Source organism: Myotis nattereri, assembly GCF_964212035.1.
Source record: "Myotis nattereri genome assembly, chromosome: 11".
Lineage (NCBI taxonomy): Eukaryota > Metazoa > Chordata > Mammalia > Chiroptera > Vespertilionidae > Myotis > Myotis nattereri.
This window is the reverse complement of record NC_138086.1, coordinates 31107585-31123436: the sequence shown is the minus strand read 5'-3', so window position 1 is coordinate 31123436 and position 15852 is coordinate 31107585. Positions and strand designations below refer to the sequence as shown.

General features: G+C 45.5%; 2 protein-coding genes across 2 annotated transcripts in view; one reads left to right on the top strand and one right to left on the bottom strand.

Annotated features, from left to right (window-relative positions):
* Positions 1–15852, bottom strand: part of TMEM178B (transmembrane protein 178B) — a gene marked incomplete at its 3' end in the record, with an annotated part of 348346 nt that overhangs the window by 144679 nt on the left and 187815 nt on the right. The window lies entirely within an intron of this gene.
* On the top strand, positions 3104–5593 carry LOC308527133 (polyadenylate-binding protein 1-like). The gene has a single exon (XM_081102484.1). It carries the CDS (start codon positions 3236–3238, stop codon positions 5144–5146), a length of 1911 nt encoding a protein of 636 aa, XP_080958610.1. The 5' UTR covers positions 3104–3235; the 3' UTR covers positions 5147–5593.

Sequence of the window (15852 nt, the reverse complement as noted above, 5' to 3'; positions counted from 1 at the left end):
TCGGAGAGGCAGAAAGACAAGCAAGCTCAGAGAGTGGCACGAGGGCCATGGGCAGCATCAGCACGACTGAAGAAGAAACAAGAATGAAGATGCCTGAGAAAGGACACAGGACCTGAACCAGCTGGCTCCTCGAGGGAAGCATCTCCCTAAACTGTGAGGACAGAAGCTCGATCACAAGGGGGCCAGGGAGAGATGGGAAACAGGAACGCGCATTTGATGCAGGGAGACGACTAATATGAGTAACCACGTGGTTGCTCGTATCAGGAGTAACGAAGCAGTAGATGCAAGACTAGCGTGAGCAGAAGTAGCACAGCCACCCAAGAGTCGCATCCCTGCCCCATCAGGGGAACACTTTCCTGTCTTCAAGGGAGTATAGACAGCCTGCGGTGAAAAGCCTGCCTCCTCTTGTACAAGGCCAACCCACCGGGGTCCTGCAGGAGGAAGCTATCCCATGGTACCAATGATGAGCAAGAGGTTTGAAACCTGTCATTCGAGCGCGGAAGCCATATGGCTGCTGTTCCTTCCCTGCAGTGCTGGTTCCAGCTGGCAGGGGTTAAACATTTCCAAGAGCGGGTGAGGGAGGGACCTCCTGGGTTTCCAGGCAGAGCAGCCAGAGCTGCTGCAACAGAAATAAAAGAGATGTCAGGTGGCGGTGATGCTCAACTGAGGCGGAGCCAGCGCGGCACCACAGGCAGCCAGGAGTTTCTGCTTTGTTTGTTTTCACCTCATTGCTCTCAGATCTCGCTGGCATCGTTCAGTGGAAGCTCTATCTGGTTCCTATCTGCTCCCTATCAGGAACCGGATTTAAATCAGTGGTTTTGCAATTACTGATTTCCTCATCTCATCAGGGGGTTCCTAAGTAAAGGGTAACTTCTTTCTGTCGTGAGACCTTCCCTCCAAAGACACACCCTCTCTTTGAACTCTCTTTAGTTATTGTAAGTGAAGTAATGCACTGGTTCTACTAAAGATCCATACGTTTCCTTGAAAGAAAATGTCTGTAGTTCATTTCTACAAACTAGCAGGAGGCATGGGGGTGTTATCAGAAAAGCTGATGATGCAGTTGTAAGTGACAGTATCCTAGTCAGGACTCGAGTCTGTCAAGTAAAGGGGACAGATAATCTGGGGGAGGCAGCAGCAAAAAAGACCCTGACGTCCAGGGTGAGCCAGAGCAGGAGTGACCACAGCACCCAGCAGTCGGGAGGGCAGTGGAAGGGGACTTTCTCTTTCTGGTGGTGAGCTGAGTGGATGCCAAAAAGCACATGGTGAGGCCAGGAAAGGACCAACCATGGCAGGGTTTCTCTGACACCCTTCACAACCAAAACCGCTCTTTCCAACCCACTCAAACACAAGAGTGGGGCATGACCGTTTCACTTCTTCTAATTGTTTTTTTAAAAAAGGCTCCAATATCTCCAAGTGGATAAAAATCACTGCTTTACTTCCTCTTCTCCTTCAAATATTTAACTAGCTGAAACTTGAATACTGTTGCTTAAAATTTTAAGATACATATCTAAAAAGAACTGGCCTGCCCTGACCGGTTTGGCTCAGTGGATAGAGTGTTGGCCTGTGGACCAAAGGGTCCCGGGTTCAATTCCGGTCAAGGGCATGTACCTTGGTTGCGGGCACACCCCCAGTAGGGGGTGTGCAGGAGGCAGCTGATCGATGTTTCTCTCTCATTGATGTTTCTAACTCTCTATCCCTCTCCCTTCCTCTCTGTAAAATTATATATATATATATATATATTTTTTTTTTTTTAAATAAAAAGAACTAGCCCCCTTCTGATCAACCTGTTGTGTCTTTTGCTAATAAAAAGATACAATAGAGAGCTGATTCAGCTCAACTGAGATGTCTGAGAAGTTTTTCTTTAAGAGGTTTCCATCTGCTTTAGAAATGGCCTTTGAACCCCACCTGGACCACCAGTAGCGATTTAAATCCTACTGCTTAGTTGTCGCCCTACATGATCTGCAGGTGCATCTTCTTATGAATGCAAATCACAGAAGCAAATTTAGAAACTGTTTTTGGAATATGTGACCTTTGGAGAGTGAATCTGCAAGCTGAAACCTGGGAAGGTTGTTTACAAAATCCTTACATTGGAGGAATATTCAGTGACTCTTGTCTCCCAGGTGACCTCTGGGGCCTTTAAGGTATCTAGGGGTTAGGGCTTTATTTCCCAGTTCAGAGAACAGAATGCTGCCTCTTCTACTTTAGCTTTCCCTGGGAAACGGTTCTAGTCCTCCCTCATTCGCAGCCATAGGGACATCTTCATCATGTTCACCCTACATTTATCACTGAGATGCACGTCCATTTCTTCTAGCTTAATCTTTTTTTGAAGCAGAGCTCACAAGCACCTTGCTAAGAAACCGGCTAAGATAGAAAATCCTGGAAGAAGAGCAATCAGGGGATAGGATAGGGGGAGAAGGGGAAAGGTGTGTTTGGTTTGAGCCAAGCTGAATCTGCAATAAGATGTCCACCCATTAGGTAAATACCTTCACCCCCATTCAGAAGAGAGGTCCAGGTTGGAGATACAAATTGAGGGGCGGGGTCACTGGCACGTGGATAGAATTGTAGGTGTGGGGATGAATAAGGGTTGGGGAGAGAGTTTATAGAGCAGACGGTGTAGGACTCAACCTCAAGACAGGGATGGCAGCAAAGCAGAGAAATCCACTCCTGAGAAGATGGTGTCACAGAGCCTGAGGGGATTGGGTGCTTCAAGAAAGAGGAAGCCTGCCCCTTCTCCCCGGCGGTTAGTGCTGAGAGTGCGGAGTGTGTGCTCCGGGCTCGGAACACACATTTATTATTAAAAAACCCCCCAAAAATCTAAAAAAACCTTTTAAAAAACCAAAAAAAAATTTAACAAAAAAGTCCGCGTCTCCCCCCCCGCCGGAGACTTTTATTTTTATTTTTTCTTCCTTTTTATAAAAATAACCCGGTGAAGCAGCCGAGACCGACCCGCCCGCGGCCCCGCAGCAGCTCCAAGCAGGAACCCAGAGACCGAGGCCTTCTCGCCGCCCGGACCCGACCCCGCAGCACCTCGCCCCCAGCCGGCAGCCAGCGGCCAGCGGCAGCGGACCGACTCCCGTCCTGAGGCGGCTGTTGAGTAGTTGTCGATTCCGCTCGATTTTTGTCCCTCCGCGCTCGCCCCCGCTCCCCTCCCCCGGCGCCGCCCCCGGCCCCGCACTCGCTCCCCTCCGCTCACGGAAAGGTCGCGGCCTGTGGCCCCGCGGGCAGCCGCTCCGAGATGAACCCCAGCGTCCCCAGCTACCCGATGGCCTCGCTCTACGTGGGGGACCTCCACCCCGACGTGACCGAGGCGATGCTCTACGAGAAGTTCAGCCCGGCCGGGCCCATCCTCTCCATCCGGGTCTGCAGGGACATGATCACCCGCCGCTCCCTGGGCTACGCGTATGTGAACTTCCAGCAGCCGGCGGACGCGGAGCGTGCTTTAGACACCATGAATTTTGATGTTATAAAGGGCAAGCCAGTTCGCATCATGTGGTCTCAGCGTGATCCATCGCTTCGCAAAAGTGGAGTGGGCAACATATTCATTAAAAATTTGGACAAATCCATTGATAATAAAGCACTGTATGATACGTTTTCTGCTTTTGGTAACATCCTTTCATGTAAGGTGGTTTGTGATGAAAATGGTTCCAAGGGTTATGGATTTGTACATTTTGAGACACAGGAAGCAGCTGAAAGAGCTATTGAAAAAATGAACGGGATGCTTTTAAATGATCGTAAAGTATTTGTTGGGCGATTTAAGTCTCGTAAAGAACGAGAAGCAGAACTTGGAGCTAGGGCAAAAGAGTTCACCAATGTTTACATCAAGAATTTTGGAGAAGACATGGATGATGAGCGCCTTAAGGATCTCTTTGGCAAGTTTGGACCTGCCTTAAGTGTGAAAGTAATGACAGATGAAAGTGGAAAATCCAAAGGTTTTGGATTTGTAAGCTTCGAAAGGCATGAAGATGCACAGAAAGCTGTGGATGAGATGAATGGAAAGGAGCTCAATGGAAAACAAATTTACGTTGGTCGAGCTCAGAAAAAAGTGGAAAGGCAGACGGAACTTAAACGCAAATTCGAACAGATGAAGCAAGATAGGATCACCAGATACCAGGGTGTTAACCTTTATGTGAAAAATCTTGATGATGGTATTGATGATGAACGTCTCCGGAAAGAGTTCTCTCCATTTGGTACAATCACTAGCGCAAAGGTTATGATGGAGGGTGGTCGCAGCAAAGGGTTTGGTTTTGTATGTTTCTCCTCCCCAGAAGAAGCCACTAAAGCAGTTACAGAAATGAATGGTAGAATTGTGGCTACCAAACCATTGTATGTAGCTTTAGCTCAGCGCAAAGAAGAGCGCCAGGCTCACCTCACTAACCAGTATATGCAGAGAATGGCAAGTGTGAGAGCTGTGCCCAACCCCGTAATCAACCCCTACCAGCCAGCACCTCCTTCAGGTTACTTCATGGCAGCTATCCCACAGACTCAGAACCGTGCTGCATACTATCCTCCTAGCCAAATTGCTCAACTAAGACCAAGTCCTCGCTGGACTGCTCAGGGTGCCAGACCTCATCCATTCCAAAATATGCCCGGTGCTATCCGCCCAGCCGCTCCTAGACCACCATTTAGTACTATGAGACCAGCTTCTTCACAGGTTCCACGAGTCATGTCCACACAGCGTGTTGCTAACACATCAACACAGACAATGGGTCCTCGTCCTGCAGCGGCTGCTGCTGCAGCTACTCCTGCTGTCCGCACCGTTGCACAGTATAAATACGCTCCAGGAGTTCGCAATCCTCAACAGCATCTTAATGCACAGCCACAAGTTACCATGCAACAGCCTGCTGTTCATGTACAAGGTCAGGAGCCTTTGACTGCTTCCATGTTGGCATCTGCCCCTCCTCAAGAGCAAAAGCAAATGTTGGGTGAACGGCTGTTTCCTCTCATTCAAGCAATGCACCCTACTCTTGCTGGTAAAATCACTGGCATGTTGTTGGAGATCGATAATTCAGAACTTCTTCATATGCTTGAGTCTCCAGAGTCTCTCCGTTCTAAAGTTGATGAAGCTGTAGCCGTACTACAAGCCCACCAAGCTAAAGAGGCTGCCCAGAAAGCAGTTAACAGTGCCACCGGTGTTCCAACTGTTTAAAATTGATCAGGGACCATGAAAAGAAACTCGTGCTTCACCGAAGAAAAATATCTAAACATCGAATAACAATATTACGGAAAAAAAAAACATTGCAAAATATAAAATAAATAAAAAAAGGAAAGGAAACTTTGGACCTTATGTACCGAGCAAATGCCAGGTCTAGCAAAAATAATGCTAGTCCTAGATTACTTATTGATTTAAAAACAAAAACAAAAAAAAAACACAAAAAAAATAGTAAAATATAAAAACAAATTAATGTTTTATAGACCCTGGGAAAAAGAATTTTCAGCAAAGTACAAAAATTTAAAGCATTCCTTTCTTTAATTTTGTAATTCTTTACTGTGGAATAGCTCAGAATGTCACTTCTGTTTTAAATAACAGAATTGATAACTGAGCAAGGAAACGTAATTTGGATTATAAAATACTTGCTTTAATAAAAATTCCTTAAACAGTAAAAAAAAAAAAAAAAGAGGAAGCCTAATGTCAAAAGCTGCAGGGGGGCGGGGTTGGGGGATTTGACAACTGGGAAGTTCTTGTTGACCTTGGCTAGAGCAATGGTAGTTTTTTAACCCACTAATCTCTAATCAAAGCCTTCCCGCCTCCACCACTGAAAATACATGTGTGTTCTCTCTTCTCTCTTCTCTTCTCTTCTCTTCTCTCTCTCTCCCTCCCTCCCTCACCCCCCCTCCCTCCCTCCCCCCCTCGGGTTCTGACTGTATTTCAACTGTGCAAATCCATACATCCTTTGAGGGCTCATCACTTGACCTTGAATGTCCACTTGTCACCACCTCTCTTCTCCTGAAATCCCAGTTCCAGGTGCTGTTCCTCCCCCCCCCCCCCCCCCGCCCAGCTTCCTCTTTCCCCTCTGCTCACTTCATGCCATGCAGAATCTCTGCCAGTTTAAGACGTCTTCTCATGACTAATCAGTCTTTTCAATCTATCCCATCTCAGACAGGTGACACGTGAAGATATACTACCAGTGGATTTTAAATACAAATGAACAAAATCAAACCAGGAAAATAATCAAAATACTTTTCTAAGCATAAAACAAATAATGGAAAGTCACAAAGAATAAAATAGATTTGACTATGTGATCTAAACTAGAAAATAAAAGCAAAGCAAATATAAAATAAAAATTCATGAGACAAGTGAGAAACAAATTTGTAGCAAGTAGTATAATGTTACTACCTTAAATCAATATTTTTAATAATCTAATAAATCAATTAGAATACCAATAACAACCCAATTGGGCAAAGAACATCTGATACACAAAGCATTCAGATACAAATAGATAATAAAATAAAAAAATAATTTTACTTTTCTGGTAGTAAAATAATTTAAAACTAAAAAAAAAATCCATTTTTTTTTTGCTCATTAAATTGGACAACTCTTTAAAGATAATATTCATTTATGCTACAAGTTCAGAGAAATAAGTAACTGGCATATATTTCTCATGGGAAATAACCCAGTAATCCCATTTCTCTGTATCAATCCCAAAGAAATAATGCCAATAAGATCTCTGTGCAATATAAAGTGTCACATTATTTATAGCAGTGAAAACTTAATATGCGATAGAGGACTGATAAATTATAAACATTTTAATTATATAGTCAATATTTTCACCTAGATGCAAAAGGGGGAGAGAGATAAGTATCTTTAATCTAAAAAGAACATTTATAAATCAACAATAAATGTATAAAAATGACCAGATATGGATAGGCAATTCACAGAAAGTAATAAATAACCAGTAATTTTTTAAAATTTATCATAAAATAATGAAAGATGATAAAACTAGTATCTATCCCTAATTTATCACATTGGAAAATATCAAAGTGTATTTTTAAAATAACCATGAGTATATTAATGTCTACATATGAGTAAATATAATCAAAAGACTAGAAGAATATTCACCAAAATGCTAAAAACAGTCATTTCTGGGTACTGAGATTATCATTAATTTTATTTTCTTCTTAATGCTTATCTATATTTTCCAAATTTCTACCATGAACATATATCCCTTTTGTGATGACAGAGATGTTTCCAGCAATATATAGAAGAGAAATCCACAAGTGATAATGCTAGAGAGTATAAAGAATGTCCATCCTCTCCACCCTCACACCCAAAGCGCATCTATCCATGAAGACCCTTCCCCTTGTTCTTTTAAAGAACAAGGATAATTACCTATTAGCAAATGAAAGGGGGTTTTGCCTATCACTCAGGTTTGGCATCTTCATTCTTCCTGATTTGGCTGGGCTATCTGGCCTTTTAGATAGAAGGAGTCTGAAATGTGAATCAACCCCATTAACTCTGACTCAATAGAACAGATATATCCAGTACCTGCTAGTGTAAAGTGCTTGCTGGATGCTATAAGGGATACAGATCTGGAGGAGATAGTCCATGCCCTTGAGATCTGTAACCAGACAGGATAACCAGCTACACACGCCTACAACACCAGGCAGAAGATGGGGAGCACAATGAGAGAGAAGCAGGAACTAAAAGAGACCATTTAATGGAGACCATTGGGAGAGCAGGGCACCGATGACTAACTCAAAAAACGGGGTTAGACCTGGAGAGACAGAAAGGGAGAACAGTCTTGCCGGGCAAAACAGTAGGAGAAAGGGTCCATAAAAACTAAAGCACAGTGCTTGGTCTGCAATAGCAAGTGATGCATTTACTAGAACAACAGCATCGACTCACTGGGTGGTTATGAGAACTAAATGAGTGCATCACATCAAGCACTTAGAACAGTGCTCAGCACACAGAAAATGTTCAATGACCATTTAGTGCTGTGGCTTTACTGCTACTACTATTATTACTACTACGGCTGCAGCTGCTCCTATTTTTGGTGTGGAGAAGTGATGGCAGAACACGAGACTGGAAAAGTGATTTAAGATCATACTCTGAAAAGCCTCAGATGCCACCGACCATAAACTATTTTTGACAGAGCTGATGTGATCTGAGTTTTACTTTGGGAATATTAAACAGATGGCAGTATAGAATGGCGTGGAGTGTAAAAAGAATTTAGGGACAGCAGATAAGAAAAGTACAGTGTGGAAAGTGCTTGGCCCTAAGAGGCTGTGTAGTAAAGAGGTGTGAAGAGGACTGGGACAAGGAGGCGACCAGAGAATTGTGGTGACGCAGGGTGGTCAGATGGTGGTGCTAGAGTGGGGAGGGCAGGGAGATATGGTGACTGAGAGCCTGTGGATCAAGATGCTGGAGCAGCCCACAGGGAACTGCCTGACAGGGAGGCGGGAAGCAGGTCTGAGGATCGGGAGAGAGGTCGGGCTGGTAAGACACAACTGAGTGTCACTCAGATGGAAGTGGTGACAGTGGTAGACATGGTGGCAAAGGCCAAGTAGTGGATGAGAGCCCTGGAGGGGAAAAAAGAGGTGTAAGAGAAGAGAAGACAGCTCAGAGTAGAACCCTGCTTTGGGAATGTCCACATGGGGTGGCCAGAGGAGGGAGGAGGGATTGCTGGAGGGAGGGGCAGTGCACAGAGCCAGTGGAGCAAATGCACTGCCGTTTTCTCAAATGAGCACATGACTGCTTCGGGAGAATGGAGCCCTCCCATCTCATGGCAGTTCTGACCACCCACCTGCCTCATCCACTCTTTCCATCCCCCTCCACCTCCATCGGTAACCACCGATGCACACAGTGTGTAGATCAGCACCGGTGGGAAGATAAGAGGAGGATTATGTGGCACTTTGTAAAAATCGAATCCGTTAATGACCACATAATGGAGTGCACTGGTATTCTTCACTAAAGTGGTTACCTTAAGCCCCAGATATTTAAACTCCTGCATGAACACCTGAGCAGTCCCTGAGCAGCGGTGGCACTGCCGAGAGAATGCGAAATTTTGAGTCTAAAGAGCCAATGGGATTGTGTTCCTAGTACTTTCTGGCTGTGTGCTGTGAGTCAGTCCTGAACCTCCCTGGGCCTCATTTCTATCATCTCCAAAATGGACCCAGACCTCTTAGTGTTACTGTAAGGATTCAATGGAGAAATATGTTCACTGTGCCTGGACATAATAAATAATGGAGTTTGTCTATTATGTATATTAAAGAAGGCCTTGCCAATACATATTCTTTGTTACTTTTCTCCCCCCTGCTTGGAAAGAATATCACACTTTGTCCCCCCGCCTCCCCCGCCCCCCCCCCCCCCGCCACAGCCCCAGGATTTTCAGGGTCTTTGCCTCCATCGTAGAGGCAAAAAGCAGGAATTATTGAGCCAAAGGCTCTCTCTCCATCAAAGACTGGCTGCACATTTTGTATCCAGGGAAAGTATTACCAAGGGCAGTCTGGGGCATACCTATGAGTCCGAGTCCCTCGCAGGGTCATGGGTGATGACCCTGGCACAGCCAATCAGCTCATTGAGCTCACTGAGTATGGAGAGCCCAGCACTGGGGCCTGGATCCTGCCTGGACAACAGGGCACTGGCTGTTCATGTGGACCCAGCAGGCATCCACAAGGAGGGACCTGGACAGGTGCTAAATCTCCACTTAATTGAACTACAACTGTCGGATCCGTGCCCATCATGGCTATCCGTGGGAGACGCTGCAAACATGGTATTTGGCCTTGTACCTTCTGGAGGCTACAAGAATCCTGCCAACATAGGCAATAATTCCAGCCAGACACATTTCCAATCCCACAGGAAAGCAACAAGGTCACATGACTGAAGAGGAGGAGGGGTAGCGATGGGCAAAGACAAGCTAACATCTTCACCACGGAGCACACGTCTGAAGAGCAGCCTGGCTCCTGGTGGGAAGGAAAGCCCTGAATGAAGATACAATACCGCGAGGAAAAACCTACTTGTGAATTGGTTAGCCATTTAAATGGCCGAATTACTGACGACATAATTAGGGCAACATTTCTCCCCCTGGAGCTCCTGTACGAGAATTAATGGACCCTTCTCAGAGAGCCAAGCCCGCACTAATAGCATTTTCTTTCCCTCAGACCGTTTAAACCATTAATCCCTTTCCAAGCTGGCATTTGTGTTTGCGTCTTCTGGCCCGGAGGTCAAGACTCCATCAGGCTGCCGTTTGCTCTCTGGCACACAGTAACGGTGGGCATGTGTCAGGACGGAGAGAATCTTTTCTGGTTCTTACGTACAGATGCACGGAGGGGTGGGGAGTACTTAGCTCTAATGGAAGGGGCCCTAGCGGGGACGGGGAGCAAGCTCCATTGGTGCCCTGCAGTCTGCCAGAACTTGTGTGTGTGTGTGTGTGTGTGTGTGTGTGTGTGATACACAATTCATAAAATTTACCATTTTAATCATTTTTAAGTGTACAGTTTAGTGACATTAAGTTCATTCACATTGCTAGGCAGCCATCACCCCCATCCAGAACTCGTTCATCTTCCCAAGCTAAAACGCTACATCCATTACACACTAGCTCTCCATTTCCCTCTCCTTCCAGCCCCAGGCAACTGCCATTGTACTTTCTGTCTCTATGAATCTGACTGCTCTAGGGACCTCGTATAAGTGAAATCATACAATATTTGTCACTGGCTTGTTTACTTAACATATCTCAAGGTTCATCCATGTTGTAGGCTGTGTCAGAATTTTATTCCTTTTTAAGCTGAATAATATACAATACCCTATTGCATGTATTTACCACATTTTAAAATATATTCATCTGAATGTTTGTGTTTTACATTAATGACGAGCAATTATGAAACTCTGTATTGAGGTAAAATATGCAGATCATTTAACCATTTTTGAATATATAACTCAGAAGCATTAAGTTCATTCACGCTATTGTGCAACCATCACCACCATCCACCTCCAGAACTTCTTCATCTTCCCTAGCTGAAACTCCACACTCATTAAAACACGACCTCCCATTCCTTCTTCCCACAACGCTGGCAAGCATGCCTGCCATTACTTCTAACTGCACCCAGTCTCAGCTCCTTCATCTTAAAAACAGACATTGTAATCACAGCTTTTAATGTGGGAGTGATCTCAGTGCCAACCAACTCATTTTCTAACTCATTTTCTTTTTCTTTTTTTAATATATTTTTATTGATTTCAGAGAGAAAGGGAGAAGGAGAGGGAGAGAGAGAAACATCAGTGATGAGAGAGTCATTGATCAGCTGCTTCCTGCACACCCCCTCCTAGGGATCGAGCCCATAACCCGGGCATGTGCCCTTGACCGGAATTGAACCTGGGACCCTTCCGTCCACAGGCCAACGCTCTATCCACTGAGCCAAACCAAACAGGGCAACCAGTTCATTTCATTGGGCTCAGGCCCACCTGAGCCCAATGACTCAGTGGTGGCTGGGTTTGGGGCACATCTGGAACCACACATAGGTCCCACAAACCACAGGAGAAGGGGGCAGCACGGCCCACAAGGCAAGGAGCAGCGCTGTCCCTAACCTGTACCAGGTACACACATCTATAAGTCATTGCTCTTGGTGTAATTCACCACTTGCAGCCAGAGGTTGGAAAACCAAATGCACAGGAACAATCTAGATGTAAGTTCCTTTGGTTTCACTGCAACCTTTCTGGATCCAAAAAAAAGGAAGAAGAAGAAGAGCAAGTGTCCCTCGTTTAGACTACTCATTGTTACCTCCCATAAGGAAAAAAATTACAAATACCACCCACCTGTCAGTGAAACAAGAATTCATGAAACTACCATTTTCTTAAAGAGAAGAAAAATAAGTCCCCATTCCAATTAAGCATCTCACTTTTGGCAACAGAGCCACTTTCAAATTTGTACATTGTGTGTTTATTAGATTTTAACAAAGAGGAGGAATTTTATGTAATTAAATCCCCAGAGGATACCCACACAGCCCCATAAATGTCACAGAGGCATATTGACAGAGGCATAAAAAGAAACACTAATTAAATCCCAATTTCTTCCAAATACTGCCAGATCTTTCAGGTATGCGCTCACTTCCTGGGTTGCTGAGCATTTACTCCCATGGTTCCAGGTGTCAGAGTGGGTGCTGCAGAATGCGGAGGGGTCTGGAATACGCTCTTGTGAGCAGTGAAGTGTCCCTGCGCAGTTGGGATGCACCTTCCCAACCTAGGAAAGTGGAATGGAGCCAACGAGATGTGGGAAGGGGGCTTAATCAGAAGTGGCAGGAATAGCTGAGGAATTTTCTGGAAACATAGAAATGTAATATAAGTTAAGAATTGTGAATTGAGAGGAAAACAAAATGAATGAGAGGGGGAAATAAAGATGAACAGAGAAAGAGACAAGAAAGAAGGATAGGGTGGGGTCTGGTAAGAGCTAGAAGGGGGCAGGGTGCGCTAGAAGGGGCAGAGCTCTGAACACTGACACTTGTCAATGTCAGGGGAAAGCTTTTCCCCACCATCTTCAGGCTGTCACTTAGCACCTAGCATTGGAATGAGCCAAAATGGTGAGGGAATCCAAAGAATGGAACTAAGAAACGGAAGCCCGGGCCAGGGCTCAGTTGGTTAGAGCATCATTCTGTACACCAAAAGGTTTCAGCTTCAACCCCCAGTTGGGGCGAGTATGGGAGGCAACTGATCGATGTTTCTCTCTCATATAGATATTCTCTCTCTCTCCTCTCTCTCTCTCTCTCTCCTCTCTCCTCTCTCCTCTTCTATCTCTAAAATCAATAAACATATCCTTGAGTGAGGATTGAGGGGAAAGACAGAGAGATGGAAGAAGCAGAAGAAGGTGTCCAGGCTCCTGGGAGAAACAATGAAGGCCTCCCTCTCTTCTGATATTTCATCAGAGAGAAAGGGTGGATGGGCATGAAGGCACCTGGACTGTTGTAGTGACCAGGTGGGTAGCCCTTCTTCCCTCACTGTTTCTCATCCATCTCCCCACACTGAGAGCTCTGGCAAGTGAATGGTTTTTCTTACTGAGGACCATCGCTGCTCCATCATAGATTTACGAGTCCCCTGAGGATGTGCCCTAAGAGTAGCTGAGCAGAACCAAATGGGACCATTTGCCTTTCCGTTGGTTTAGGACAGGTGAGGCAGACGATGGCAATGCCAGAAGTATAGGCCCTGCGATTCTGATCAACAAGAGAGAGCATCCTAGTGGAGCAGTAAGGATCTGAGTGGCAGCTACTACTTTAGGATGCTCTCTCTTATTGATCAGATTTCTGATCCCAAGTGTGTGGCCAGGAAGAAGGGAAAGAAGAGAGGATACCTCCCCACCTGCCTTCAGCAGAGAATTGAAGGGGGACCATGTGGGGTCTTCCAGTCCTGCTTAGAGTAAGAAGTTAGGGAGCATCGAGGAGAAAGAGCCCAGAAAGCAAGGAAGGAAGGAAGGACCCAGCATTGGCCAGGGAAGCCCTGGGAAGGGATATGTTTATTGATTTTAGAAAGAGAAGGAGAGAGAAAGAGAGAGAGAGAGAGAGAGAGAGAGAGAGAGAGAGAGAGAGAGAGAGAGAGACTATCTAAATGAGGGAGAAACATCGATCGGTTGCCTCCTATACTTGCCCCAACTGGGGGTTGAAGCTGAAACCTTTTGGTGTGCAAGATGATGCTCTAACCAACTGAGCCCTGGCCAGGGACCCCCAAAAACCCCTGAGGTAAGCCTGGACATCTGGAAGCTGGCACTTCAGCTCTGCCTCGGAGCTGCCTTGGGAGCAAATAGCAACATTCTGGGAACCTGTCAATAGAACAGGAAATGTCATAGACCCAGGTGTCATAAACGACCAGAGACTGGCTTGCTCACTAAGAGGAAAGAGGCCATCGGTAAGCCCCCTTCTCTGAAACACCATCTTAGCCCCTTTCCCCCTACACACACACACACACACACACACACACACACACACACACACACACACTATGAGGCTCCACTTTTCCCCAAAATAGGTATTTTCCAATGACACCTCTCTCACCACCACCCCCTCGCCCCCGAAACAGCTTCCTATTCCCATCCCCTGCTGACAAAAGGCCACATATTTCTACAAAACTCAGGTATGCATGCAAGCAAGGTGGACTTGAAGGTGGCTTAGAGCAGGGTCAACATCCTGGCCTGTCATATGAGTTCTTTCTCAATGTCTTTTTCAACTGTACTCTTGCCACTGAGCCAATCAGCCGCTCTGATTAATCTTCTTTACAAGGAAAAAAAAAAAGACTCTTGAAGATTTTACACGAATTACATATCTATCAATAAATTCTGCTCAAATGCTCATAAGGACTTGGTTCTCCTTCCACCGTATTTGCTTTTTTACAGGGCTTTCCCCTCCAATAGGATTGGAAAAGCTTATGTCCTCCCAGTCCCTATTCTGATGACCATAAATCCCAAATTAGTGAGATAAGAACTATTGGGGACTCAATAATATGCATTCGAGAAGCTTAAAAATAAACTCCTAGAAAATTCTACCCAATTTTAATCTGCACGCATTCTGACCCTAGATCTCTCTTCAGAAGAAAGGGAGAGGGCGGTGCCGTGGGCTTGGAGGAGCATCCGAGATCCCCTGCCTCTGACATTGCTGCACATTCCCTGGCTCCTGAAAGTCCACTGGCGTCAACTCATCCTTTCTTAAGTGCGGACGACGAGCAAGGGCCCAGAGGTAGACGACCTTGGTCGGCTCTGCTGCTTAGCTCTCAGCCTCTGTGAGGACTGGTCAGAGACCTACTCCTTAGATTTGGAGGATAAGATACAAAGCCCATGGCAAACACTTGGTCCTTTTACTGCCATTATAACAATATCAATTACTATTATTCCTTTTAAGTCAGTAATTCTCAATTCCCCTGATGTACAAATAAATGGGGAGGCTTCCTCTCTTCAGAACAATGCTCTAAGCTCATAAGTCACAGACCTGATATGAATTTGTTGTAATTAAATGACTTTGCTGCATGACTGAGAAACCTTACAGCACGACAAGCCTGTGGGGGTGAGATGAGGAAGATCCACTTAAGATTTTTTAAAAAGTGGGGGTGGAAGACAGTGCAGAGAAAACACACTTAAACACTCTGAAAATTCTTCCAAATTATGCTAGAGTGATTCCAGAGGGTCATCAAGGGCAACTGGGTGAAGGGCATATAGACCTTTCTGTGATGCTACAAGTATCTCACAATAAAAAGTTAAAGAGCCCGGCTGGTGTGGCTCAGTGGTTGGGCATCGACCTATGAACCAGGAAGTCACGGTTCGATTCCCAATCAGGGCACATGCCCCTGTTGCGGGCTCAATCCCCAGTAAAGGGGTGTGCAGGAGGCAGCCCATCAATGATTCTCTCTCATCATTGATGTTTCTATCCCTCTATCCCTCTCCCTTCCTCTCTGAAATCAAGAAACACACACACACACACACACACACACACACACACATATATTTAAGTTAAAGAAATAAATCTGCCAGGATCCCAGGTCCCTAAGATTCTATTAAAATGAGTCTGGGCTCCATCAGCAAGCTAGATCTCCCAGCATCCCCCTGGACCCAGGCTTCCTAAGAGCAGGAACTGTTTCTTTTCATCTCTGCACGCCCAGGGTAGCGCCATGCCTGGCATGCTGCGGAGTTGCAACAAATGCTGCATCAAGGTATAAAAACATTAATCTTCTTTCCCAAGCCCCTCACCCCTGAAGACTAGCTGAAAGCACTCTTTTCCCCTTGGACTCCAGTGCAAACATTGAGGGTTTTGCTTTATTTTTTTCTGTGGCTTTGGAAACCTCAACAAGAAGAGACCTGTGCACCGCTGCCAGCTGCCAGTACCCAGCCAGGAAAGGTTAACGGGAATGGAAACCAGCCACTGTTAGGATTTTGACACAAGATAAAGTGA

Coding starts and splice junctions, on each gene's coding strand:
- LOC308527133 (XM_081102484.1), top strand. CDS start 3,236: ATGAACCCCAGCGTCCCCAGCTACCCGATGGCCTCGCTCTACGTGGGG.